At 36.2% G+C, this 27,137-nt stretch overlaps 2 protein-coding genes and 1 pseudogene across 3 annotated transcripts; 2 read left to right on the top strand and 1 right to left on the bottom strand.

The window, feature by feature from the left end:
• Positions 1 to 574: 574 nt before the first annotated feature.
• LOC143560901 (THO complex subunit 6-like) lies at positions 575 to 15,527 on the top strand. Its single transcript, XM_077049094.1, has 11 exons — positions 575 to 1,043; positions 13,017 to 13,189; positions 13,282 to 13,313; positions 13,950 to 14,048; positions 14,409 to 14,473; positions 14,604 to 14,649; positions 14,732 to 14,792; positions 14,887 to 14,940; positions 15,043 to 15,123; positions 15,224 to 15,263; positions 15,384 to 15,527. The coding sequence occupies exons 1-11, from the start codon at positions 575 to 577 to the stop codon at positions 15,524 to 15,526; spliced, it is 1,263 nt and encodes a 420-aa protein (XP_076905209.1). The 3' UTR covers position 15,527.
• Positions 15,528 to 18,843: 3,316 nt separating this feature from the next.
• LOC143560896 (phosphatidylcholine:diacylglycerol cholinephosphotransferase 1-like) lies at positions 18,844 to 25,202 on the top strand. Its single transcript, XM_077049088.1, has 3 exons — positions 18,844 to 19,395; positions 23,609 to 23,746; positions 24,687 to 25,202. Exons 1-3 carry the CDS (start codon positions 18,997 to 18,999, stop codon positions 25,005 to 25,007), a joined length of 858 nt encoding a protein of 285 aa, XP_076905203.1. The 5' UTR covers positions 18,844 to 18,996; the 3' UTR covers positions 25,008 to 25,202.
• On the bottom strand, positions 20,228 to 22,420 carry LOC143560895 (zinc finger BED domain-containing protein RICESLEEPER 2-like; annotated as a pseudogene). The gene is made up of 2 exons (XR_013140201.1): positions 20,762 to 22,420; positions 20,228 to 20,671 (listed from the first exon to the last, which is right to left on the bottom strand). The product of XR_013140201.1 is annotated as a zinc finger BED domain-containing protein RICESLEEPER 2-like (transcript).
• Positions 25,203 to 27,137: the final 1,935 nt, after the last annotated feature.

Raw genomic sequence — 27,137 nt, 5'->3', positions numbered from 1 at the left:
TAGCGCGATGGGTTGAAAAATTAGAATTTTCATTTTAACCCTCAACTTTGGAATTTGGCAATTTTAGTCCCTATACTTTGGAAAGTTGATACTTTTGAACTTCGAAATTTTTCACGGTGTTACAGGTGAACAAGTTTAGCGCTTGGAGTGTCGAAGCACTATTGATATATCCGATGGCTCGGATTCTTTTTGTGAACTTAAAATGTATGGTGGTTTTTAAATTATAAACATGTAAACATTTTGTTAACTAGAACGGGGGTTATATGATTCCCGTCTTTTGAATATATATATAAATATTACATTTTCGATCCTTAAAGAATTATAAGTCTTCCGCAAATAAACATAACTCTGATTTAATTACAATTACGATACCAACTTATAGGTCACGCTCCTAGGCCTTGGATGGGGGTGTGACAGATTGGTATCAGAGCCATCGATCTTAGCGAATTGGATATCATAAAACAATACCCAAGTTTCGATCCAAGTATGAGAAATAATTGTTTATGTGTTTAGGGATAAGATAGGCTGGTAACCTTTCTTTCCCACTCCACACTCTAAACCACCCATATTATAGATGTCGTTTAAAGCTCACATCGAAGACTTTATGCGCAAGGCAAAGGAGACCGGAATTGCCGAACCTTATCCCGAGGACAATATGAGCGAAGGATACTGTGAAGCGTTTTTCGACCAAGATGTGGAACACGACTTGACCAAACCAGTATATTACCCCGGAAGTCGACACTACACAATAGATGTTCCCGATAGTCCACCGAAGCAAGGAATGGAGCCACCAAGACATTCAAGCTACCATCCACCAACCCTACCGATGTATAATCCTTCAGAAATACCAATGTACCATCCAACAGAGATCCCCACTTACCAACCCTTTGAAATACAACAATGCTATCCAGCCGGATACCTACCGAACTCTCAACCATCCTCCGAATGGATGAAATACCTCTCTGAACAACAAGAGTGGCATGACGGAAGCTCTACTTTCAATGAAGTCAACTCCCAACCAACCAATAAGGAAGGGCCGTCCTGTAGACCCAAGATGAGAATAATGATACCTTCCGAGACTTTTCAGATGATCCCAATAAACAATGAAACCACACAACCCATGGAGGAAGATGAAACGGAAGAGGAGGAATCAGAAGAGGAAGAGGAACCAGAAGAGGAGGAATATCCCGAAGAAGGAGAGGAACCCGAGGAAGAGATTGAAGAGGAACCGGAAGAAGAGCATCCTGAGAATCCTAATGAGATGTCGAGCTCAATGAACGGATCACTCACTTCCCAAAATGCAAGCTATGGTTCTATGGATCCATATGTCCAGCATCTTGAGAAACTTAGGAATCAAGCTTCATCAAGCTTCTCACCATTTCAAGTAAGGATTCCGTCAATCCAAGAACAAGCTGATGAGATCCGTGAGCAGAATCAAGCTGCCAAGACCTACCTCTATCTTTCATCCAACATGGATTACGTTCCGTATCCAGAACCGACAAATCACTACGAGATGGTGACGCTGGGTTACCGTGACCCACCTCCGCAGTATGGATACCCCAATGTAATCCCACAATCGTATGAAGAACATCTGGATCGTGCATTGCACGAAACCGACGATTGGAGGAAGAAGGTAGACGAGGAAGAGAAAAAAAAGAAGAAAATTGGGGAAACAATCCTTCGAAAATGCAACAAAATATCGAAGGTTGTGAAGAAATTCCTGAAGAACTGAAGACGGTGGTCATATGAAAACTGTGTGTAAAATAGTCTTGTATACTATGTGTATAAATAAAGAACGTTTGAAACGTTCTCTTGTAATGATAGGACGATATATATATATATATCGTTGAAGCGATATATATATATATATATATATATATATATATATATATATGTAATATAAAATATACATATCCTTTTTTGATATGTATATATGAAATAAAAAGTGTGTTAATAAGAAATGTTGTTAAAAATTTTCAGACTAATTGAAAAGAAAGAAAATGTCTGAACAAAGTAACAATATTGAGAACGCTCGAAGAGAGAGAGAGAGAGAGATAAAAGACAAGGGGAAAGGCCCCGAGAATGAGAACGAACGAGAGGAAGAAATTCCTGAAAAATATATGAACAAAATTCAAAAGATGATAAAAGATGCTGTTAGGGAAGAATCAGCGTTTAGATCTCAATCTAGGCATTCTCGAACTGCTAATCCTTCCATTCATCCCTCTCGAAAAATCGAAAGATCCCGTCCAAATCCATCTCATGATGAAGAAAGCGATCATGGGTCTAATGCCGACGAAGGTGTTAGACAAAAGTTTAAAAAGTTGAAAGTTAGTGGGTGTACGTTCAAAGATTTTAAATACTATGGACCGAAAGAGTTCCATGGTGACAAAGGAGCCATCACAACCGTGAAGTGGCTTGAGGAGATGGAGACTCTTGTTATAACAAGCAAATGCTCTGAGGAGGAGAAGATTCAATACTCTGTTCCCATGTTCAAGGGTGAAGCACACGAATGGTGGAATGCTCTGTTGATGAGCAAAGGTAGAGACAAGATGTATAGTCTGAGTTGGGATGAGTTTAAGGCCTTAGTGATGGCGAAGTTTTGTCCCATGCACGAGACTGATCAGATCCAAACTAAGTTCCTTAATCATAAGGTTGTAGGGACAAACCTCCGAGAGTACAATACCAAGTTCCTTGAGTATTGTCGTCTTGTTCCCCAGCTGGTTAACCCAGAGTCCAGCAAAGTCACTCGATACATATGGGGATTTCCGCGGGAAATCCACGACATGGTAAGGTCACACTTGCCTCAAACCGCTGACTCTGCAATGGAGTTGGCTGGTTACTTGATGGGCGGCATGGTCCGCAACAAAGAAGAAGACAAGAAAGTGACACCAACGGCTGCTCAAGGAAAGATTGGAGGAAGTTCCAACTTTAGAGGCAAAGGCGTAAAACAAAACAACTCTACGCCATGCAAGACTTGTAGGAGGTACCACAAGGGCCGATGCAATTTTGCCCCATCTCCTAAAGTCTGTGAGTCCTGTAATCGTACAGGACATGATGCTGCTAACAGTTGGAAAAAGAAGATGACTTGCTTCAGTTGCAAAGAAATGGGCCATTTGAGTTTCGAGTGCCCAAAGAACAAGCCTGCTGTTGGTGGTGCGGGTGGAAGTGGCCAAAACAAGAAAGGAAACGCTCGAGTCTTCGTACTCGACACAAAGAAGGCCGCTGACATGCCGGAAATCATAACCGGTACGTTTCTAGTCAATCTGAGTTTTATAAATTATAATTTCTGTAGTCTATTAAACGAACCATTAACAAAACTAAATAAAACTCTAAGCGTCAAGACTGCTAGTGGTGAAATCGTTATGATCTCCGAAGCCCTTGAAAACGGAAAAATCCTTCTAGTTGGTTATATTCTGCCCATTTGTTTATTGCCTATGAGTCTGGCTGGTTTTGACATTGTACTTGGTATGGATTGGTTATCCAATAACCATGCCCGTATCATCTACAATAGCAAAACTATTGAACTTCAAGCCCCCGATAAACGAACGATTCGAATTGAAGGGGATAAAGACGCTGGCCAAGTTAGCAAAATCTCCATGATTAGGGCTAACAAATGTTTGAATCAAGGATGCCTCGCATTCATGGCCTACGTCACTGTAGAATCAAAGCCAAAAGAAATCAAAGACGTTCCTATCGTTTCTGACTTTTCTGACATTTTTCCTAATGAACTCCCTGGTATTCCTCCCGATCGTGAAGTAGAGTTTAGGATCGATCTTGTTCCCGGTACCGCTCCGATCGCCAAAGCTCCGTATCGTTTAGCGCCAACCGAAATGAAGGAGTTGAAGAAACAGCTCGATGAGCTTTTGGAGAAAGGTTTCATTCGACCGAGTTCGTCGCCTTGGGGAGCGCCAATTTTATTCGTCAAGAAGAAAGATGGTTCCATGCGAATGTGTATCGATTATCGTGCGTTGAACAAAGTCACAATCAAGAATCGTTATCCACTCCCTCGAATCGATGATCTTTTTGACCAACTTCAAGGTGCTAGCTTCTTTTCTAAAATCGATCTTCGTTCCGGCTATCACCAACTTAAAGTCCAATCTGAAGATATTCCAAAAACCGTGTTTCGAACAAGGTATGGACATTATGAGTTCACCGTTATGCCATTTGGACTTACTAATGCTCCGGCCACATTCATGGATATGATGAACCGAATTTGTAAGCCTTACTTGGATAAATTTGTTATTGTATTCATCGACGACATATTTATTCTAAGTCCAAGGCTGATCATGAAATTCACCTTCGAACGTTGCTTGAAATCCTTAGAACCGAGAAGTTGTATGCCAAGTTCTCGAAATGCGAGGTCTGTTTACACGAGGTACAATTTCTTGGTCACATCATTAACATTAACGATATTCAAGTGCACCCTGCTAAGATTAAAGCTATCTCTAAATGGGAGGTCCCAAAGTCGCCAACCGAGATCCGAAGTTTCTTAGGATTGGCCGGCTACTACCGTAGGTTCATCGAGAACTTTTCTCGTATCGTTGTTCCCTTAACTTCGCTAACTCGTAAGAATATCAAGTATGAATGGGGAGCAAAGCAACAAGAGGCGTTCGATATACTGAAACAAAAACTCACCCAAGCACCTATCTTGGCTCTGCCAGAAGGTACTGAGGATTTTATAGTCTCTAGTGATGCATCTCACTCAGGTTTGGGATGCGTACTAATGCAACGCAAGAAAGTAATCGCTTACACCTCTCGACAACTCAAAGTACACGAAAAGAATTTCACGACTCACGATCTAGAGTTAGGCGCCATAATCTTTGCACTTAAGATATGGAGGCGCTATCTCTATGGAGTAAGATTTACCGTGTACACCGATCACAAGAGCTTGAAACATATCTTTGATCAAAAAGAGTTGAACATGCGCCAACGACGATGGACGGAAACGCTCAACGACTACGATTGTGAGATCGTTTATCATGAAGGTAAGGCCCAACGTCGTGGCCGATGCCTTAAGTCGTAAAGAGCACGAAAAGCCAAAAAGAGTCCGAGCGTTGCGCCTAGAACTTCAAATTGATTTAGTTGAACAAATCAAGTCTGCGCAGGCTCAAGCGATTAAGGAAAACCAAATTGCCGATGAAAAACGCAACGGCACCATTGACTCGTTAGTTAAAGGTGACGACGGTATCCTTAGACTCGGTAATAGGATATGGATACCAATTGTTGGAGGATTGCGTGAGAAAATCTTGAGCGGAGCTCATAAGTCGAAATACATGATGCATCCCGGAAGTGATAAGATGTACCACAATCTTAAAACAAATTATTGGTGGAATGGGATGAAAAGGGATGTCGCTTCGTATGTGGCGAAATGTTTGACGTGCTTGAAAGTCAAGGCTGAACACCAAAAGCCTTCGGGATTGCTTCAGCAACCCGAACTTCTTGTTTAGAAGTGGGAGTTAATTACTATGGATTTCATTACCAAACTTCCGAAGACGACTCGAAAACACAATGCAATATGGGTAATTGTGGATTGTTTAACGAAGTCCGCACACTTCATGCCTATCAATGAGTCGTATTCAATGGATAGACTAGCGTTTATATATGTGAACAACATTGTTGCTTTACATGGAGTACCGCTGTCTATAATATCTGATCGAGACAGTCATTTTACGTCTCACTTTTGGAAAAGCTTCCAACAAGCTCTTGGTACAAAATTAAACCTTAGCACCGCCTATGATCCACAAACTGATGGGCAAAGTGAAAGGACGATTCAAACGTTGGAAGATATGTTCCGCGCTTGTGTGATCGACTTAGGTGGAAATTGGGATGACCACTTACCCCTATTGGAATTTTCGTACAATAATAGCTATCACGCAAGTATTCAAGCCGCACCGTTCGAGGCGTTATATGGTCAAAAGTGTAGAACGCCCGTGTGTTGGTCTGAAACCGGAGACAATCAGTTATCTGGACCCGAGATATTCCAAGAAACTACCGACAAAGTTCTCCAAATCCGAGAACGACTTAAGACGGCACGTGATCGCCAAAAGAGTTACTCCGATATCCGTCGTAAACCATTAGAATTCAATATCGGTGACAAAGTGTTATTGAAAGTCTCGCCTTGGAAAGGCGTTGTTCGCTTCGGTAAGAAAGGAAAATTAAGTCCTCGATTCGTTGGACCTTTTAAGGTCCTCGAACGAATCGGCACTGTTGCATACCGTTTGCGATCGCCCAAAGAAATGCAAGGGATACACGATGTATTCCATATTTCGAATCTACGTAAGTGTTTGACCGATGAATCTTTGGCTATGCCATTGAAAGACGTAGAAATAAACGAAAATTTGAAATTCGTAGAACGTCCAATTAAAATTGAAGATTCTAAAACAAAGAAATTGAAAAGAAAAAACTTTAAAAATTGTGAAAGTTAAATGGGACTCGCGTAGAGGGCCCGAATATACTTGGGAACTCGAATCGGAAATGAGAAAGAAATACCCCCAACTATTCTTGTAAAGCAATCTCGAGGACGAAATTTGTTTCAAGGTGGGGAGGATGTAACACCATGAAAATTTCGAGTTCAAAGTATCAACTTTCCAAAGTCTAGGGACTAAAATTGCCAAACTCCAAACTTGAGGGTTAAAAATGTAAATTATGCGAGCTCGACAACAAAGTCAAATGTAGCAGGTTTACTTATCCTGACTAGCGTGCGGACTTTCTGTGGCAATCCCCTCACATAACACTTGATTCTCTTAGCCTCAGTGTTAACCATATCGGGTACCAACCTAGACATTCGGTTGAACTCGGTGGTATACTCACGATGTGTCATCGTTCAGGCTTTCAGGTTCAAAAACTTCATCTCCGCCCTCTCAACCTCGGCGTCAGCACAAAACCTCTTCATCACTAAGTCCTTCAGATCCTCCCACTTCATGGCCTTAATCTCATCTCGAGTCTTCCTCTGCTCCACACTTTCCCACCAATAGTCGCCTCCTCTTCAAACAATTGGGTGGCATAACCGACAGCTTGATCGGGATGACACTCGCTAATGCGTATAGTTTTATCCATGGCGGTTATCCATTGGAGGATAGCGATTGCGTCTCCCAAACCAGTCAGCTTCGGCGGGTCACAACCCTTAAAGGACTTATAGTTGCAACCACCTCGGCCCCTCTTCCTCTCATCAACTTTAACATACCTTACCACACTCGAAGCCTCCCTCTCTCCTTCATCATCTTTCCTACCACCTCCTCCCGCTCCTTCAGCTGTTCTTTCACGGCCTCCAGCAGACCCCTCTGGGTTCAAGTTCTTAACTGCAGTGGCTACAGCTTGTACAATAGCTGCTTGGATTAAGGGATTGAGTTGAACCCCTTCATTGTTGTTAAGGTTTCTTCCAGCTGCGCTTCCTTCAGCTCCGGTGTTGGAAGCTGTTTCTACCGAAGGTCGTTGGACACGACGAGGCCTGCCACGACGTCCAGTGCGGCCTCATGCTCCAACAACTGCTCCAGATCCAGCCATCGTATTATGGAAAGGAAAACACAAACGTCATCACTCAAGGAACTATTTAGTACAAGGATAGTAAGGCTAACAGGTAATAACAGTGGCCAGCTGTGATTAGCTGATCATGTTACTTTCCATGTCCTATACACTTCCTCTAATGAGTCTATTTGTGCTGATTCTACTCTAAATAGTTAATCAATCGAAAAATCAATTAATCCTATCCATGACATTCACATATCCTTTCTTTAGCGATTAAACTAACATTAACATACATATTTAACCATACACTTTACCTTCACTGAGCTTGCTTGAGTGACACATGGCTATCTTGAACTGGCATCTTCTTTCTTTTCTTACTTAAATCTCATTCTCTGTTCGAGTCTAAGCATGTAGGATGCTTAAATCTCTCGAACTTTGCCCTGATACCAACTTGTAAGGCCCCGTTACCGGTGCCTCACATTTGGACGTTGGATTTACTCATAAACGCAGTTCTAAATATCAGAGTTAATTAAACATTCGCGGAACATAAAAAATTTTATAAAACATTTCATAACAATCCTTCACTTGTCTTAAACAAACAACTTGTCTTCCAAAAACTAAGTAATTAAAACATAACACGTCTTGAGTCTTCCGTTGCCAGCCTCTTATTCAATGCCACGTGTCCCCTCAAGCGAGCTGCCTCATTCTACTCACCTGCGTGCATACTAAAAGTCAGCTACGCTGAGTGAGTTCAAGTTAATCATATAACATACAATATCTTCATAACTACGTGCTTCATACTTTCGTTTATAGTATACTTACTTACCTTCGCACTTTCTTTCTTTCATATACTTACCTTACGTTTTAAAGAGCATTACGCCCTATAACCTTCGCATATATTATAGGGTATGCAACCCTTTAACCTTCGCATATATTATTAAGGTATGCAACCCTTTAGCCTTCGCATATATTATTAGGGTATGCAACCCTTTATCCTTCGCATATATTATTAGGGTATGCAACCCTTTATCCTTAGCATATATTATTAGGGTATGCAACCCTTTAACCTTACCTTACCTTTCATTATCATATCCGTTCAACTAATACCATACACAACATAATCGTACATACTCCCTTATTCACATACACATTTCATACATACTATACTATACTTACCTTAACAATACGTGCAATACCCAAAGGTCGTTCACGTACTATCAAGTATACATACATAACTATCACAATCGTCAATAAGACATACACTTACCATTTAAGGTAAGTGTATTAACATTCACATCGAGTATGCATACAGCCCCGAAAACATAACAAGGAAATGGGGCTAGAAACTCACTTGAGTGCGGTTACGTTCACCGTTAATGGTAATCCCTTTCTTCAGTTGTTCATGGCTGACTGTATAATAATTACACGTATCAATTAACTATCACTAATAATATCATCTTTCTAGTCTTAGTTATTACCCACAACGAACGGGGGTCCGGGGGCAGCCCCTAGCAGGGGCAGAGCCCCTGGCTGGGGTCGAGCTGCCAGGTCAGCTTGGAAAAATTTTATTTACCTTAACCGTCATAACACATTTTCATTAGGAATTTAATTTATTTCTAATTCGCTCACTCATTCTTCCTAACGAATTAAATCTGATTTGCTATCTGATTCGTTGCCTTTTATGCATGGGCGGGCATAAATCTAAGCAAACATACACGTTAAGCGAACTTAACTTAAGAGAACTTAGCTTAGGCGAACATATCAGTGGGCGAACTTAGCTGATGGCGAACTTAGCCTTTAGCGAAGTTTACAAATGGGCGAACTTGACTGGCGAACTTATTTCAAGCGAACTTGGTCAGCTGGCGAACTTGTTGATAGGCAAACTTAACAACCAGCGAAGTTATAGCCAGCAAACTTAGTCAGCAGGCGAATTTTCCCAGCAGCAGCTACGGGTTTGATTTTTGTAACACCGTGAAAATTTCGAGTTCAAAGTATCAACTTTCCAAAGTCTAGGGACTAAAATTGCCAAATTCCAAACTTGAGGGTTAAAAATGAAAATTCTGGTTTCCTGACCCATCGCGCTACGCGATGAGTCAGAAGAGACACCCATCGCGTTCCACGATGGGATGTCTGACAATATGTGACACGTGTGCCACGTGGCACACGGTGGCACCATGTGCTGCCACGTGTCACCACGTGGCAACACTGCCACCACGTGTCGCCACGTGGAGCGGCGACTGCCACGTGTCAACACGTGGCAGGTCTATATAGGTGACTCGACAGACCTATATCGCGGTACACGATAGGTCTGTCTAGGGACCCATCGTGTACCGCGATGGGGTCCAAAATATTGCCTATAAATAGCGGCCACGGGATCTCATTCCAGGCATCCCAAACACAACTCCTACATCTCTCTACTCTCTCACTAGAATACCTCGAAGTTCGTGCCTCGTTTTCTCTATAAGCGTGCCTCGAATCTTTCTTTTGTGTACCGAAGTTTCCTTGAAGTTCATACCACCCTCCACCCTCATTCATCAAGAAGGTTTTGTTATGGCAAGGAGTCCCGAAAGACGTGCCGACAAGTGTTGAAGTTGGCATATCAAAGTTGATCGAGAAAAGTAAAGCGGCCTCGGAGTGCTGCTCATTTCTCTAGAGTTTCCATACGCCACTAAAGTTAGGCGTAATAATGAATTCAATATAATATTATATCCAAAGGCATAAGTTTTAAGTCGAGGTTATACTCGATACCTCGATAAAAGAAAAGAAAAGAAAAGAAAACATAACAAAGAAACGAATGAAAGTTTGATTGTTGTGATACATATATATGTGTGTAAGTATATATGATTATATTCTTTGTTATGAAAATATTATTTAATGAATAAAGAGTATTCTTAAATAATAAAAGAAAAGATTACGTTTCTTAGAGAAGAAGAAACGTCGAGTTTTCATATAAACTAAAGGTTTATAATTTTACTTTCAAACTAGAGGTTTTCAAGTAAATAAGAATTGAACTAAAGGTTCAATCGAGGATTGAGATATAAGACTAAAGGTCTTAAGCCGGATCGTGTATCCGACTAACAAATATTTATACTCGTAACTATAGGTTCGAGATAAAGAAAAGGGAAAGACCCTTGGACGGTGAGTGAAGCCAATCCTAAAGAGACAAGGTGAATACGCCCCCAAACTTTTAAACTTATTTTAAAATGAGTCAAACTTGTTATATGAAATTGTTTACAAGGAACTATGTGTTCCTAAAACCGTTATAACTATGGGTATGAACCTAGCCCACAGGCTGTGGTATACATATGTCTGGATCCTTACATAGGTGGTACTATGCGATGTATGGGCATGATCGCACCACCCTTGGTCGTAGGACGCTCTCCTGCAGGGAGTACGACCGTTGTGTATATTTACGGGTACTTAACTAAGTCAAACGTTGCGGTGTTTGTGATGTGACCTAGTGTAGAGGCTCTAGTTTATAATGTGTTATTTGACTTTGTTATTCCTAAGCCACGTTGGTCCGAGGCAGGCGTAGTCTCAAGGGGTAATAAAGTAAAAGAAGTTGTTTTGCGTCAGCGTGTTCACCAGCATTCGTTGCTGACGTATTTTATTACATTTTGCAGGTGAACAAGTTTAGCGCTTGGAGTGTCGAAGCACTATTGATATATCCAATGGCTCGGATTCTTTTTGTGAACTTAAAATGTATGGTGGTTTGTAAATTATAAACATGTAAACATTTTGTTAACTCGAACAGGGGTTATATGATTCCCGTCTTTTGAATATATATATATAAATATTACATTTTCGATCCTTAAAGAATTATAAGTCTTCCGCAAATAAACGTAACTCTGATTTAATTACAATTACGATACCAACTTATGGGTCACGCTCCTAGGCCTTAGATGGGGGTGTGACAATTTTTGACCCAAAAACATCTCCGTTTCAACATGTAATCCTTGTATATGATATTAACCAAACCCGCGATCATTCCCATGGTTTATTTCGGGTAAAACTTGGCCCGGAAAAGCATAAAGTTTGGACCTTTAAGATTAAAACGTTCAATACTAGGTTTAAGGGTTCATTTACTCGAGCCGCACAGGTTTATGGGTTCATTAGTTTCGTTTTAGCACAAGTTTACAACTTTACGTTTCGTTTATACCCGATCTATTCTCATTCTAAGTTTCAAGGCTAAACGTTTATAAAAACGTAAACTTTAGGATCAAGACATACCTTTTCGGGTTTGTTGGCTTAGCTATGAACTTTAGAACTTGTATTTATCTCGTGTATTGAAGAATCTATCAAGAATCGATGCTTGTTTGGCTTGGATCTCACCTTTCACTCTCGGGCGAATATATGTATGGAGGTGTGTGTGTTATTTAGTGTGTAGAGAATAAGATGGAAGGAAATGAGGATTTAGGGTTTTAGGTGGGTTTAAGGGGTATTTATATCCCTTAAGGCCCATGGACCTAAGGCCCATTACCTATTTTAATCCATCTTAATTAATCCAAGTCCGTGACTTTTCTTTATTAAACACTAATTAATAATTTAACACCCGACAACTTAACACCACTTTCTTTATTTAATATTAGAATATTTTAGGATGTTACACATCGTATGTTCAATTGTGTTCGTGAATGAGCAGTGTTGTGTTCACGAACATTAGTTTGTATATGTTGTTCATGAAAGTGTTTTTTGTATTAGTTCCTCGTTATTCACATTGATGAATACATCGACCTCAATCTTTAGGCTCCACATATTTCATTTATGTTCGCTAAACGTTCGTGAACATGTTCTTTTCCTTAATGAACGAACAGGAAATTAAATTTTCGTTCGGTAAGTGTGTTGTGAAACGTCCGTGAACACACTATTATCTTATTGAAAGAACATGAATGAGACCTGTTCGAGTTCATTTGGTTTGTTTGTAACCCTATAATTTATAGCAATTTTCAAAATACGTTATTATTACTCATAAGATAAAAACGTGCAGTATCATTTTACCTCATTATCATTTTATGTAACTCTAAAATACATTTTTTTGAACGGTGAGTTATTTTTAAACGTTGTCTATGGGACTTAAACCCAAGACTTCCCTGTGTTTAAAGGTTTTAACTGTTAACCTTGTCAATTAACCACCAACCAACCCTATGGGTAAAGACAATAAGATATGATTTATACAAATAATACTATAAGATATGGTTACACTTATAACAGCTGTATTGACTTTTTGATTAATTTGAATAATAATATTCATCAAACAAGTTAGAATATACAGAGTGAATGCTTATTTGAATTTATCATGATCTTATGTATTAGAACCTTAGGGGGTGTTTGGTAGAGGGAATTGAGGGGTGAGAAATGGAATTGGAAAGAATTCTCTTGTTTGTTTATGAAAGAAAGAGGTGAGAAATGGAAATAAACCATTTCCATTTCTCTGATTTTGTTTCTCTAAAAAAAGCGGAGAATTGGATTTCTCTGCTTTCATTTCTCCCATTTTCCTCCTTCATTTCTCCCATCTTTCATTCAGTCTCAACTCCTCCACGGCCATTTTTAAGATGCCTACAGAGACAGCATACTAGATGACCTGGAATCCAGTTCACTCACCATCTTCCGTACGGTCTTCTCTCCTCCGTCTACTACTGATGACCGAAACCCTAATTACATCGTCGCCGCCTCTAGCGACGGTTCAATCGCATCGTATTCGCTATCCTCTCTAATATCCTCCGTCGTATGTTGTAGTTACATCAATCTGCTATTACTCTCTAATTTTTTTATACTTGCCAACCAATTTTATATGCATTTCTTTGCTTTTGCTTACAGTCACCAGCTGTTGGGAGTTCTAGGGCTCAAAAGTAAGCAGTTTATATTTTATGATTGTTTATTTACGAATTAAGTAGTGAATGCGAATAAATATCGGATATCAGTCAAGGATTGATATTTGAGATATCGATCATCGCGATGGGATTTCGCTAATTCTAATATCATGTAAAATTCAATATATTCTCTTACTATTAACAGATTAACCTTTTGCAACTGCCAAAACACTAACCATTGTGGCAAGTAGGAACTAATTAAGACTTAAAATACTAACATTGAGCACTAAAAATGGATAATGAAGAATTTAAACACTGATATAGGGAATATCGGTAATATATAAATCAATATAGCCGATATAATCGGTACTGATATTCTGGCCAATATTTTACCAAGGGACCGATAACTGATATAGGTGATATATCACCTATATCGACTGCATAGTTTATGAATTGAAAGTGATTATACAAAGCCTTTTGAGGATGCATTTAGATTGTGTTTGTTGAATATGTGATTATTATTATTGTTACAGCTTCATGTTCTATGATCATGATTGAGTATCTGATTTTGATTAGTCCTTACACATGATCACTTTCAAATTTTAAAATTGTGATTCCAAACACCCCCTTAATGAGGGTGTGTATTTGCGGCTTGCTTATGGTAGTTTTCTTTAGTTTATTTGTAGCTGAACCAGATTGTTTAATTAATGGACACGATGGGCCTACTTATGATGTCAAGTTCTATGGCGATGCTGAAGATTCCTTGCTGTTGAGGTAAACATCTAATGATGCTTGCTAGTTATATACTTATTATGTGTCGGCAATTCCTTTTTGTTTGCTTGTTTGTTTAGACTTGTTTAGTTTTCATAGTATCCATTCAACAATCGAGTCTAGTTTGTAAGAAAAAGTATAACTATTTTACTTTGAGAACAATACAAACTATTATTTCCTAAAGTGGACCATATTCCCGGATTGATGATATGTTCCCTTGGTCGGAAAAGATAAATTGATGAACGCTGTAGAATTACTTAGAACTAGTTGTTATTAAGATAATGTCTTTCTCATGCTCGTTCTGTAAACAATTTATGTTGGATTAACATCGTCTTATATCTGTTAACTTATGTTTTTATTTAGTTGTGGTGATGATGGTCGGATTCGAGGATGGAAGTGGATGGATATGTTTGAAGCAAAGCAGAATGGTTTGTCACGCGAAATTCTATTCATTATCATTTTATTAAGTTTTGAGTTACAGTCCAATAAATGTGATATATTCGTTCTTTGACAAAATCTTGATACACTTTTTATTCACTCTACACATTATTCTTGCAGGTGGCCTTTTGAAGCCGCAACTTGACTTAGCAAATCCTCAACATAAGTTAGTCACATAAACTTAAAACGATGATAAATTATGAGTGTGTTAGTTTAGTTCTAAGTAATGTTTTTTTTCTTCTCCTCAGAGGTCCTTGGGGTGCACTTTCTCCTATCCCTGAAACTAATGCTATTGCTGTTGATACTCAAGTCTGTAAGCTTTTCCTTAAAAAAAACATTTGTCGGCATTTATAACTAGATAAACATGTATGTAAGATTTGAGTTGATTTTTCATGTACCATAGGGAGGTTCCATATATGCAGCTGCTGGTGATTCATGTGCCTATTGTTGGGATGTGGTATGTATTTCCTGAATGTGATTAAATAATCAAATACAGAGATTAGTTTTCTTTTTCCCTTTTTGGATAAATGGAGTTCTATGTTGTGCAATACGTTTTCAGGAGAAATCTAAAATCAAACTGACTTTCAAAGGGCATTCTGGTTATCTACATTCTGTTGTTGCCCGAAATTCTTGTAATCAGGTATATGATGATACGTTTTTTTTTTTCTCTTCTCACTTAATTTTGTTTTCAGTTAATGTATTCTGTTAGTTAATCTTGTTTTCCACTGCTCTGTTTGTAGATTATAACTGGCTCAGAGGATGGAACAGCCAGAATTTGGGGTACGTATCCCAAAACACTTTGGTTAAATAATTAGATTGCTATTTTTTATAGTTTCTGCAATCGAATTATAGGTATTAGTTATCGACCGGCCAACTCTTAATTTGGTTAGTTTATTGTAGATTGCAGAAGTGGAAAGTGTACTAATGTTATTGAGCCAGGAAAAGATAAGAAATCTAAAGAGTTCTTTTCATATGTCAGTTGCATTGCTCTTGATGCTAATGAAAAGTGGCTGGTAAGGCAACAATCTTTATATATATTCTAGTTTTTTGTGACCACATGCCTTCACATGTGTTTCTGTTTTAGTTTTTAAGTAATACTGAACATATATTTGTAGGCATGTGGGTCTAGGCGAAATTTATCAGTGTGGAATCTTTCAGCTTCTGAAAGAATTTCAGGGATCACGACACGTGCTTTTATCCAAGATATATGCTTTGATGATAATCAAGTAACTACTTTTATTTATTTTAGTTTGTGGGCCATATACTCTATGTGAAAGTTATCTTCCCTTTGTTTATTTTACTTATGTTGTTTCGATCATTTCCAGATTTTAGCTGTGGGTGCAGAACCAGTTTTGAGTCGTTATGACATAAACGGTGTTATGCTGTCTCAGATACAATGCGTACCTCGGTCAACATTTTCTGTTTCCTTGCATTTATCGGGTGTATGTTCCTCGTTTCCAGTTCCTTTTTTGTATTCAACTCCGAAAAGATTTTTAACTATTTTTAATCATTGAGATGGTCGAGTTGTATACCGATGGTTCAATGGGATAGTTGTGTATGGTTGAAGTATGTTTTGTATGTGAATTGGTTTTAACTATGGTTGATGTTTTTTGCTTAAAAACTATGTTTTGTATGTGAATTGGTTTGATCAATGCATATTTTGGTTGGAATTTATGCATCTTTTTATATGTTTTTTTATTTTTTAATAAATATTTGTTATGAAAAAAATACTTGTGCTAATGATAAAGTTGATATAATTCTCTGTTTATTTTCTATGTACCAAACAAGAGAAATGATTCTCAGCTATATTTCTCTACTGAAATCTCTGTACTACCAAACAGAACAGTCAATTCTCATTCTCCAGACCAATTCCCTTTCTCTGCAATTCCATTTCTCTATTCCATTTCTCTACAATTTCATTATCTGTACCAAACACCCCCTTAGTGTTTCTGTCAAAGCCCCTAAGCAATTGGGATCCAAGGGGGGCCCTTATGCGGTTCACTAAAAACTGTGCTTAATTTTGACAATTGTTGCTTCATTAAAAATTAACATTTATTTTAGTTTTTGGAGTTTCACATGTGAATTTCTACATAATTAAATTTAACTTTTGGACATTGGATAATTCGAATATTCGAAAATTTTCAAAATTACAAACTGAACTATCCGAAAATTCAAAATTCCGGATAGTTTAGATTTGGATTTTTGGACATTTCTAATACGATTATCCGAAATCTCCAATCGTTATTTTGTCATTGAGAGTCGAGAGGATGTGGCTATAGGGGAAGGAAGGATGTGGCTATAGCCGTGCCAGCCTTCTTGCTCAAATTGATGGTTGGTAGGATTTCTTTTATATTTCCTCTTATCTTATACTGACTTCTTTTGTAAGTTTCTTAATTGATCTAATTTGAGTTTAATTTTTTAACAGGTATCACACGGATCATTTTCGTTTATAATAACAGATATTTTTTGTAACCTCGAATGAATTTATAAAGTTTTAATCAGTGTGATTTGTAAGTAGTAGATAAAAATTATTTGAGCAAATAGAGTAGAAATTTGTTTTTACTAGACGATTTCCGTATGTGTTATAATAGAGTAAAATTAGTGATGAATACTCTTTTTTTCATGACATAATTTTTGTAATATTTATATTTCTTATTAGTATATAGTTCTAGTTAGGAATTAATAATACGTTTTACGAATGGAATAGAGAATTAATTGAATAGTAACCTTTGATTACCAATGCATTTTACAGAGTTTTTATCCCGACAATAGAGTGAGGGTAAAACTATTTACACATTGATGATTTTGAAAATACTTATTAAAATAGTTTTTTCGAATTTATTACTTTTTACATTAGAAAAAAAAATTACGTACAACATTCTCTCATAAAAACCTAACAGGCGATTGGGTGTTCATCGGTTTTGTTTTAATATAGAATAATTTTTAGTTTCATCTTCTTCATTCACAAAGAAAGTAAAAGTATGTCTTATATATGAGAAACTCAAATGAGTGTTTAAGGCGTTGATTTGTATTAACTTCTCTTTTATAAGAAATAACTACGTACTAGTTTGTTAAGAAAATGCGCTTTAAAACTTTCAATTATATCTTTTCCTTATGCGACTGTAGTTACTCATAGACGTGTTCGATACTAGTATTACACTACTACCAGTAACGTTTTGCGTATCAAACCATTTAATCAATACTATATATAATATACAAGAGACGGGCAAATTAAGACGCTTAAGTTTTAAGTAATTTACAAAATAATCAACATATTGTACAACTACAAAGCATAATAAAGAAGGACAAAATAGACTTTCAAGCATAAATTCTATTAGATGAACTTTCAATTCATCTAATATATTTACAATTTTTTACACTAAACTTTTATTAAATGCAAGAATATTTACAATTTTGCCCCTTATCTTTAACCATTTATTACCAACTATTTTAATTTTAAACAAACTTTCCCCCACGATTTTTAAATCGACATAACTTTTTCGTACGTTAATATTTTTTAGAAAATATTGCACCATAAAAACGAACATCTTATTCTCTTTAATTTGAGTATGATATTGTTGGAGTTTTTCAATTAAAAAAATCAACATGTTACGTATGAGTGTTAAAGGCCAGTTTTGATGGTTTAAGTTAAACATGCGAGCCTAACTATTAGTAACGATTATTTGTCATCGAAAATAGTAACTAAACTGTAGAAATTGAAACCGAAAGTTAAAGAAAAAACCAATCGTTAACCTAACCGATGATCGGTTTAAACGGTTGTAAGGTTTCAAACCGAACCATGAACTCTCATAATTGTTACGTGATTATCAAAGTCTATGTTCAAACACCCGCTGCATCGCGCGATCATTCTTCTAGTAGAAAATTAAAATACATCTAGGTAATACTAATTCATACCATATTGCATATATAAACTTTTGTTATCATTTAATTTATTGTTAAATATAAAAAATATTAAAAAAAACATATAAAAAGCTTGAGAAGATTGTAGTAGTCTATAATTAAGGTGTTTAATGATATGACAATACATTGGTGAAACTTTAGGATTACCTCACAAGTCTCAACCTTACAACTGAAGATTTTATTGTTTGTTAAAAAAACCTTAAAACAGAGTAAATGAAGTAGTACAATTAATAGTCAGACCTCCAAACTACAATTTGCGCCATCTCCACTTTGGTGGGATGGTAAAGGCTTAGGCCTTTGGGTGAGAGATCCAGGGTTCGATCCCTGGCAATGACGGTTTATTGTAAATAATAGGAGTCAAGCTTAAACATTCAAAAAAAAAAAACTGCAATTTGCATTCCTCCAGTCCAGCCGTCCAGGTCATGTCTGAAACTAACGCCACTAATCCCATCTCCACCGCACGCTTTCCCACGCGCCATTCAGATCTCACTCACTACCTATAAATACCCCCACATTATCCTCACAACTTCCCATCCACCCGTCCTTCATTTCCTTATTATTTCACCACCCGTCATTTACACACCTTTGAATAATGAACGAAACAAATAATAATAATATTAATAATAATAAACTCCACCACCGCACGGCACCACAAACCACCACCATCCTCACCACACCCACCAACAACAACAACAACATTTCCATTATTAATAATATTAACCTCAAGAAGACCAACACTCACCGTTGGTCGTTAACCGATGCGTCGTTTATGCAATGGACGGTGAAGGATGCAACGGGTTTGTTAAAGTACCACCCGGTCCCGTGTTTCTTTGCGGCTTGTTTGTTGTTTTTTATGGGTGTGGAGTATACGCTCCGGATGATACCGTCGTCATCTCCGCCGTTTGATATTGGTTTCAACGCTACCGTTTATTTGCACCGTGTTCTTGTTGCTAGTCCTACTCTTAATACCGTACTTGCCGGTCTTAATACGGTAACAGTTTTCATATATGTTTAAATAATGATTATAATTAAGTAGTGATATATAAGATGTTAGTAATACGATAATAATAGTTGTTACGATTTTCACAATAACCTTAAAATATTATATTAAATATTCTTGGAAGGATTACATATATATATATATATATATTATTTTTTTTCTGAAAATTAAATAATTTTTTGATGACTTGTTTTTAAAATAAATACTATAAACTAGACAAAGTTTTAATATCTTTAATTCAAAAATAATATTCATATAATTTTAAATTAGGGTTGTCATAACGTGTCGGACACGACACGATAAGACACAACACGAAAAAACACGAACACCTGTAGAGCTATACACGAACACGAACACGACACGATAACTAATCGTGTCATTTTTTCCAAACATGAATACGAACCTGTTTAGAAACGGGTTAACACGTTAAGACCTGTTTAGAGACATGCTTAAGGACATGCTACATAATACACGTGTAGTTGAACAAAATTTGGCAAAACAAGCATAAAAGTCTAGAATGATACATAATCCATGACACATTTGAAACAAAAATTCACAAATCCAAAAGCAAATCTTAACATTTATTAAAGCAAGTACGAGTTCAAACGGATCTTCTTAACCACATCTTCAATTTCAAATCTTCACACAAAAATTTTCCAAAATTTTAAACATGAAAACAAAAATTTACATCAGCTTTCAGTGAAATAAAAGTTGTAGCATGCACATTATAATGTTTAGGAAACTAAAAATGTGTAAAAATTTAGAAACAATGGATTTGGTACCTTAGAATTGTTTACCGGGTTTAAAGCATCTGATTCACTATTAATATCAAGCGTCATTATATTTTCAGTGAGCTCATCTAACTTAACTTGATTAGAACCTACAAACAAACATATAATATTGAAAAGAAAAACCATGTAAAAAACTTAATAAAAAAAGTAAGGAAATGGACATTACAATAATCTACATATAACCAATCTTTTGTGCTAACAAGAGCCTCAACGGTATCTTTACCAAGTGCACTTCGATGTTGATCAAGTACTCTTCCGCTAGCACTAAAGGTAGACTCTGATGCAACTGTAGATACTGGAATGGTCAAAAGGTCTCTAGCCATCCTTGCAAGTGTGGGATATCTAAACTCATTGGCTTTCCAAAACGCCAACACATCTAGTTCTGTGTTCCTTTTAATTCTAGGCTCATCCAAATACAATTGCATTTCTGACTTTTTGTTAGTTGCAAAGTCTGTACTTTGAAACTGATCAAAACCCTGTAAATGAATAATTAAAAATTACTAAATTAGTAAGTCAATCATTTAATAACAATATAAAATAATAATAAATACAAGCATATAAAATACCATAAGTATTGTTCCAATACCGTGCGAACATTTGTCTCTTGTATCATCAACTACATTGCTCGCATTTGAACTACTTACGTTATCCGAAGATGGAGATGAACCATTATCAGCATTTTACATGGCATATTCATTAAACGTAGAATGCACAAACTGATCAACAATTTCATATTCAGCGCTTTCGGCTCCATAAATTACTCCATAACTCCAATCAATGAAATGTAATTTGAATCTAGGATCTAACACCACTGCCATGGCTAATGTAAGACTAAAATCAGACCAGTATTTCTGAAACTTCGCCATCATCAACTCAGCCATTTTTTTCATGTACTCATCCTTTGAACTCAAATTTTTATGCAGTGTAAAATAAGCAACATAAATGTGTGGATAGTATAAGTTGGCGGTAGGATATTTAGTACCCGAAAAAACATTAGTCACCTCATGAAAAACTGCAAGAAAACTACATATCTTTTGAATGGTGTCCCACTCTAATCTACTAGGACAACTCTTATAATTAGAATCACTAATTTCTAAATGGCAAAAGGCACGTTGGTAATAAATGGCACTATCGAGCATTAAAAAGGTAGAATTCCATCTAGTAGGAACGTCTTGCCTTAACCTTTTTTTCGAACTTAAAGAAAGCAACTTAACACACTCCAAAAACTTTTCTTTCCTTCCTTGTGATCCTTTCACATACCTGATGCTCTCTCTAACTTTGTAGACACATTCATCAATTTTCTTAAGCCCATCTTGCATAATTAAGTTCAGAATATGTGCACAACACCTCAAATGAAAAAATCTACCATTTGAAACAAGTGGCGACTTTGTATTCAATTGTTCTCTTAAAAGCCCAACAAATGTGTCATTAGAAGATGCATTATCTAAAGTCACACAAAGTATTTTTTTTTCTATGCCCCATTCTACTAGAATTGAAAACACCTTTTCACATAAAGCAACACCGGTATGAGGCGGTGACATGAAAGAAAATGATAATACTCTCTTTTGCAAAACCCATTGTTTATCAATAAAATGCACTGTAATTGCCAAATACCCATCCGTAGCAATAGAAGTCCATAAATCTGAAGTTAGACATAACATCCCAGGTGCCTCTAAAAGCATTTTTCTAACCTTATCCTTTTCTCTAGTAAAAGAGTTCAATAAATCAGATCTAGCAGTATTCCTAGAAGGGACATTCACGTTGGGTTGCAAGTATGCAAACAAATCTCTAAAGCCTTTATACTCTACAAATGATAAAGGCAATTCATGCATAACAATAGCAGTTATAAGCATGTCACGAAACTTATTATTATCATAACTAGAAGACCTTAATTTCATGTCACTATTAAAAAGCATTTGACCAACATCTTGATAGTTACTACCAATGCAACTAGTTAGGTGTCGTTTAAGATTACCTGTACCTTGAGTACTAACATATAACAAAACATGGCTGCACTTTGTGCACTTGCATTGAATCTTTCCACTTATTGGTTTCTTGTGAAGTTTAATAAAATACTTCCAAACTATAGATGTACCCTTTCGTTGTCTTTTTTCCCCTGTTTTTTTATCACCAGCATCATTGTCATCTTCTATGTCCACAAACTCAACCTCATCATCTTTCATATTCATATTCTTTGAGTTATCACTTTCTAAGTCAACTTTTTTACCATTGGAATCCATCTACAGTAAAGGAAAAATAAATAAGATTACAACTTTAATACAATTATAAGGTATAAACCATCACAAAAGAAAAACCGAAATGCTACATGATTGATATAAAACACTAATATATAAGTTATGACATCCCAACTTTTATATCACCACCCAATCACCCATAAATTGAATCACCATAATCACCCATCCTCTAATTAACATTATTATTAATGTTATATTATCACCCAATATTATTAAAAACTAGAAACATACCTTGAAACAAATGAGATGGATTATGAGAATTGAGATGGAAAAGTGATTTGTAAACACGGCCAGTGAAGTCTAAATAATATATATTGATTATTGATATTAATTAGGTCTAGGGCATAAGCAGTATAACTACGCGGGATTTGAAAATTGAAACTGAAGATCTTATCTATATATAGATATTATAATTTAAATTAAAAATATTAACATGTTATTAACGTGTACTAACAAGTTAACAGGTGTTTTACCTGTTAAGACACGAATTTAAACAAGTCTTAAACAGGTTGACATGTTAAAGACACGAAACCTGTTATGCTCAAACCCAAACCTGTTAAGACCCGTGTCGTGTCGTGTCGTGTTAGCAGGTTCTTGTCAGAAATTGACAGCCCTATTTTAAATGGGGTGATTGTGATTATATTTTATTATATAACGCATTATGTGAAATATAACAACATTGTGAGTTCTATTATTATTTGAGACATGGGATTAAATAGGTAGGAAAAGAGTTAGTGGTTTAAAAAGAAATATAACACGAATATGAATTCTATTATTACTTGAGACATGGGATTAAATAGGTAGGAAAAGAGTTAGTGGTTTAAAAAAGAAAAGAAAAAATAAAATTACATATAGATATTTTAAGCTTATTAGTTATGGTATGAAATTATACATAGGTGATACATGATTACAATAAATAGGACATGTGATTATATATAACTAGTATATGTATGTAATCTGATGCGTAATCATATATGATATATGGACATTTATGTTGCTAGGCTAAAATACATGTCGCATTTTGGTGACTTTATATTCTTAGCATCATTTCTACTATTTCTATAAAAAATGTCTATTACATATCTTGTTATATATTTTAATTAAACCTTTTAAGATCTTTTACACTCATTTTTAATACTTGTTATTATGTGTTTGAAGGTGTTTGTGGGGATGCAAACCGTGTACATATTAGGGGCGTGGGTAATTGAAGGACGGCCGCGAGCCACCGTGGCGACAGTATTCATGTTTACTTGCAGAGGGATTTTGGGTTATTCTACGCAGCTTCCTTTGCCGGAGGTAAGTCGTCTTTCGGTCATCTTGCATCACCGTCCATTCTTGATAAGAAATTGTTTACTATTCACAGTAGTTAATTCTCAATTCTAAAATTGACATATTTTAATAGTATAGGTGAGTATCATTATATTTATTTACTTAAAAAGGATATATATAACACAGAAAAGGCAAAGAAAAAAGGATTGTTTTGTGATGCCCCATGTGACGGTCAGAAATAAATAGTTGAAGTCCTTTTATAGTACTTTTTTAAAAAAATAAGACTAACTTATTAAAAATATATTTTTGAAAAATGTGTAGCCGAGTTTATAAGCCCGGGTGCTAGGGAAGAGCAAGGGGTACCGAACGGGCTCTATATCGATACCAAACCGGGTACTTTCAGTACCAATTCGATACCTACTTTTTGAGGTTTTGTAATCTTTACTTGTATTTTAATGATTTTTTTGCCTTTGTTACTTATATTCGATACCATTACCGAGCCCATCCATATTCTTTGCTGTAATTAAAGGGTTCAAGTTTTTCTCGAAAATTTAAGACACGGTTTTTCTAATAATATAAGTAACTTTTAATATAAATATACAGTTATTCTTTTGGTATAAATCGAACTGAAAACTGAGTTGTATTTAACGTAATATAATTTTTAAACATAACGTGGCAAGAAATACTTTATGTTAATCACATATTAGACTTGTTTTATTTTTCAAAGGGTGTGAGTTTGAAGATTGTCCCCTAAGAAAATAATAATGACTTGCCGACCATCTTTTGAAAAACACATTAGTTTGGTGTGACCGAAAGTGCATAAACTGGTATATAAATGCTAAATAAAAATATAACCATTATAAAGATAAATGTTTATTCTTGAATATAAATGAGTAAACCATTAATAATCAGAATGTAGGCTATATTAACGCATTAACGATTATTTTCTTTTTTGATATTATTTTAGGAATTTTTGGGTTCTGGTGCGGACTTTCCAGTAGGGAACGTGTCCTTCTTCTTGTTTTATTCGGGTCATGTAGCCGGATCAGTTATTGCATCACTTGATATGAGGAGAATGCGTAGGTGGGAGTTGGCATTTCTATTCGACACCCTAAATCTTTTACAAGTGGTGCGGTTACTGAGCACAAGGGGACACTACACCATTGATCTAGCCATCGGTGTAGGTGCGGGCATCTTGTTTGATTCCTTTGCTGGAAAATACATGAGCAACGCCGGGGTCGCCAAAGACATTGATGGCCCGTATAAAAATCAGGCTCTTTTATCTTGACCTCTATAAAGTCAAATCAAGCTTTAAATGTTGATATTTCTAGTTGAGTGTTTTGAAGGAACATCTGTATAATTTAACAATAGGTTTTTAAAGTACAACTTGTCTTGAGTTATTATGTTTTCTTTCTTCTTTTGGGTTTAGCGGCTTTGTTTAGGTTTGTTGGGCCCATGTTTTAAAAACAATTTAAATCGGCTAGCAATACAGGTTAAACTAGATGTCCGACAAGTGGTTGGTATGTTTAAGCCTGATAAATTGGATGAAAGGTTTTTAATTTGAACCGTTGGTATTACCGGCAATACCGCTTTAAGCCTAAGGTAATATTTATTGTTTAGACTTTAGACCAAAGACTTTTATTTGCCATATTTATCTTCGATTAAAAGTTTGAACCTAATGGTCTTTTCTAAACCATCGAATCAATTTTTAACCTAGCGGAATTTCGGTTGCTAGCTTATTTTCCCTGCCCAAAAGCTCGGAATTAAGCAAGATGAATACAATATTACAATTGATTTTCACTACTATAATTTAGTTTTTAACTATTTTTAGATAATTAAAAGGAGAAATAAATGTTCAACTATTTATATCTTTTTAGGTAAGAGAACTTATATTGAAGTTATTAACTTACGATGGTCGATTCCTAGCAAAAGTTATCAGTTGGGTAAAAGTTTTGTACGATCTTAATTTTTTTAACTCAACTCAGTAACATTCTTTTTTTAAAGGAACTTTTGGGATCCTCATAACCTCATTAACATAAATGTTTGGGTTTTGGCCCTCTTTTTTAACGGCAAACTAATCTATTTCCACATATACCTAACGCCCACATCATGTCCCCTTAGCGATATGTTTTAGCTTTTAGTTTTGCCGGATTTGTTTTAAAAGTTTATATTGTGATGTTTTTCGTTTAAATTTGGCACGTGTGTACGAGAATTTGCCACCTCAACAATGATAGACGCAAACGAGGTTAACAAGGTCCTTATAACGACGGAAACGGATTCATATGAGTTTGCCGCTTTACACACCGGAATTTTTTTCCAAACACATCGGGTATAAGTTTAGTCATTTGATGGTTATAATATATCTATCCAAAACCTTTGTTAACTATTTTGATTAGCAAGTTGTTCGCAACTCAATTTTGGGCCATTCTGACTCAATTTTTCTTAAAATCAATTTCGACACTCCAAATACTTGGATTAGATTTCCTGAAAAAAAAATCTTAATAGCTTAATGTGTAAAGTATAAATTTGTATAAATTACTTATGTCAAATTTGAAAAGCTATGCCAATTTCGCTCCAAATTAGGGATGGTAAATGAACCTTAAATAACGGGCAAATTTGAAAACCAAAACATTCAAGACAATATTTAGAGATATAGGACCGGGTATGTGATTGGCTTTTAATTTTTTTGCGTGTATGAGACGGCTGGTTATCAAGCGATACCCGACCTGATACCTAAAAAATACATATTTTACTCAAACGACGCTCGTGACACTTTCTTTTATTTTTGTCTTTCTTTATACAGTAATCTACTCGCATTTCAGTTTTTATATTTCTAATCTACCGGGTAATAGAATAATATAAAAAGTATAATAGTTTAAACAATTATTTGGGATTCCAATATGTTGTTTGTTTAACTAACTAATGGGTATACTTAATACTTTGTACGAGTAATCATGTACCTAACCGAGTAACTCATACGAGACCAGGTATAGAGCACAATTAAATATAACTTTTACAAATGCCTAACATGACATCTCCTTTATAAAAAATTACACATTAGTATAGTTTGTAAACATCATTTTATTTTTGGGTTCCTCCATGCATTTTATACAACTCTACGCTCAAGTAGAAGAGCATAAAATACCCGCTTTCGGACCCGACCAGGTGTACGTAGGACCAGATATAGGATTCCTCCCCGAAGCCGTACTTGGTACCGGTGGTACCAGGACCCGGTTTTGACTTTTGTTGACCATACCTGGAACTGGTTTCTACCCAGTTCCCGGTAGAGGTGCATAAAAAACTCAACCCGGAACCGGACCCGAAATAAAAACCCGGAACCGGTTTTTTTAATACCCGGGTTTTTAAATACCTGAACCTGGCCCTACCCGTAAGGTACATATATGGTATGCATTTCGGT

The sequence above is a fragment of the Bidens hawaiensis genome, unplaced genomic scaffold (genome assembly GCF_021521415.1).
Source record: "Bidens hawaiensis isolate Kalapana, Puna unplaced genomic scaffold, B.hawaiensis_p1.1 tig00020513_1, whole genome shotgun sequence".
NCBI lineage: Eukaryota > Viridiplantae > Streptophyta > Magnoliopsida > Asterales > Asteraceae > Bidens > Bidens hawaiensis.
This window is presented reverse-complemented; position numbering and strand designations above follow the sequence as displayed.

What these genes read in the sequence shown, in the direction of transcription:
- LOC143560901 (XM_077049094.1), top strand. Translation starts at nt 575, where the DNA reads ATGTCGTTTAAAGCTCACATCGAAGACTTTATGCGCAAGGCAAAGGAG. An exon ending in CCTCTCTAATATCCTCCGTC is followed by an intron (nt 13,190 to 13,281) that starts GTATGTTGTAGT and finishes TTTTGCTTACAG; the next exon opens with TCACCAGCTGTTGGGAGTTC. An exon ending in GTGCCTATTGTTGGGATGTG is followed by an intron (nt 14,941 to 15,042) that starts GTATGTATTTCC and finishes ATACGTTTTCAG; the next exon opens with GAGAAATCTAAAATCAAACT.
- LOC143560896 (XM_077049088.1), top strand. Translation starts at nt 18,997, where the DNA reads ATGAACGAAACAAATAATAATAATATTAATAATAATAAACTCCACCAC. An exon ending in TACTTGCCGGTCTTAATACG is followed by an intron (nt 19,396 to 23,608) that starts GTAACAGTTTTC and finishes ATGTGTTTGAAG; the next exon opens with GTGTTTGTGGGGATGCAAAC. An exon ending in CGCAGCTTCCTTTGCCGGAG is followed by an intron (nt 23,747 to 24,686) that starts GTAAGTCGTCTT and finishes ATATTATTTTAG; the next exon opens with GAATTTTTGGGTTCTGGTGC.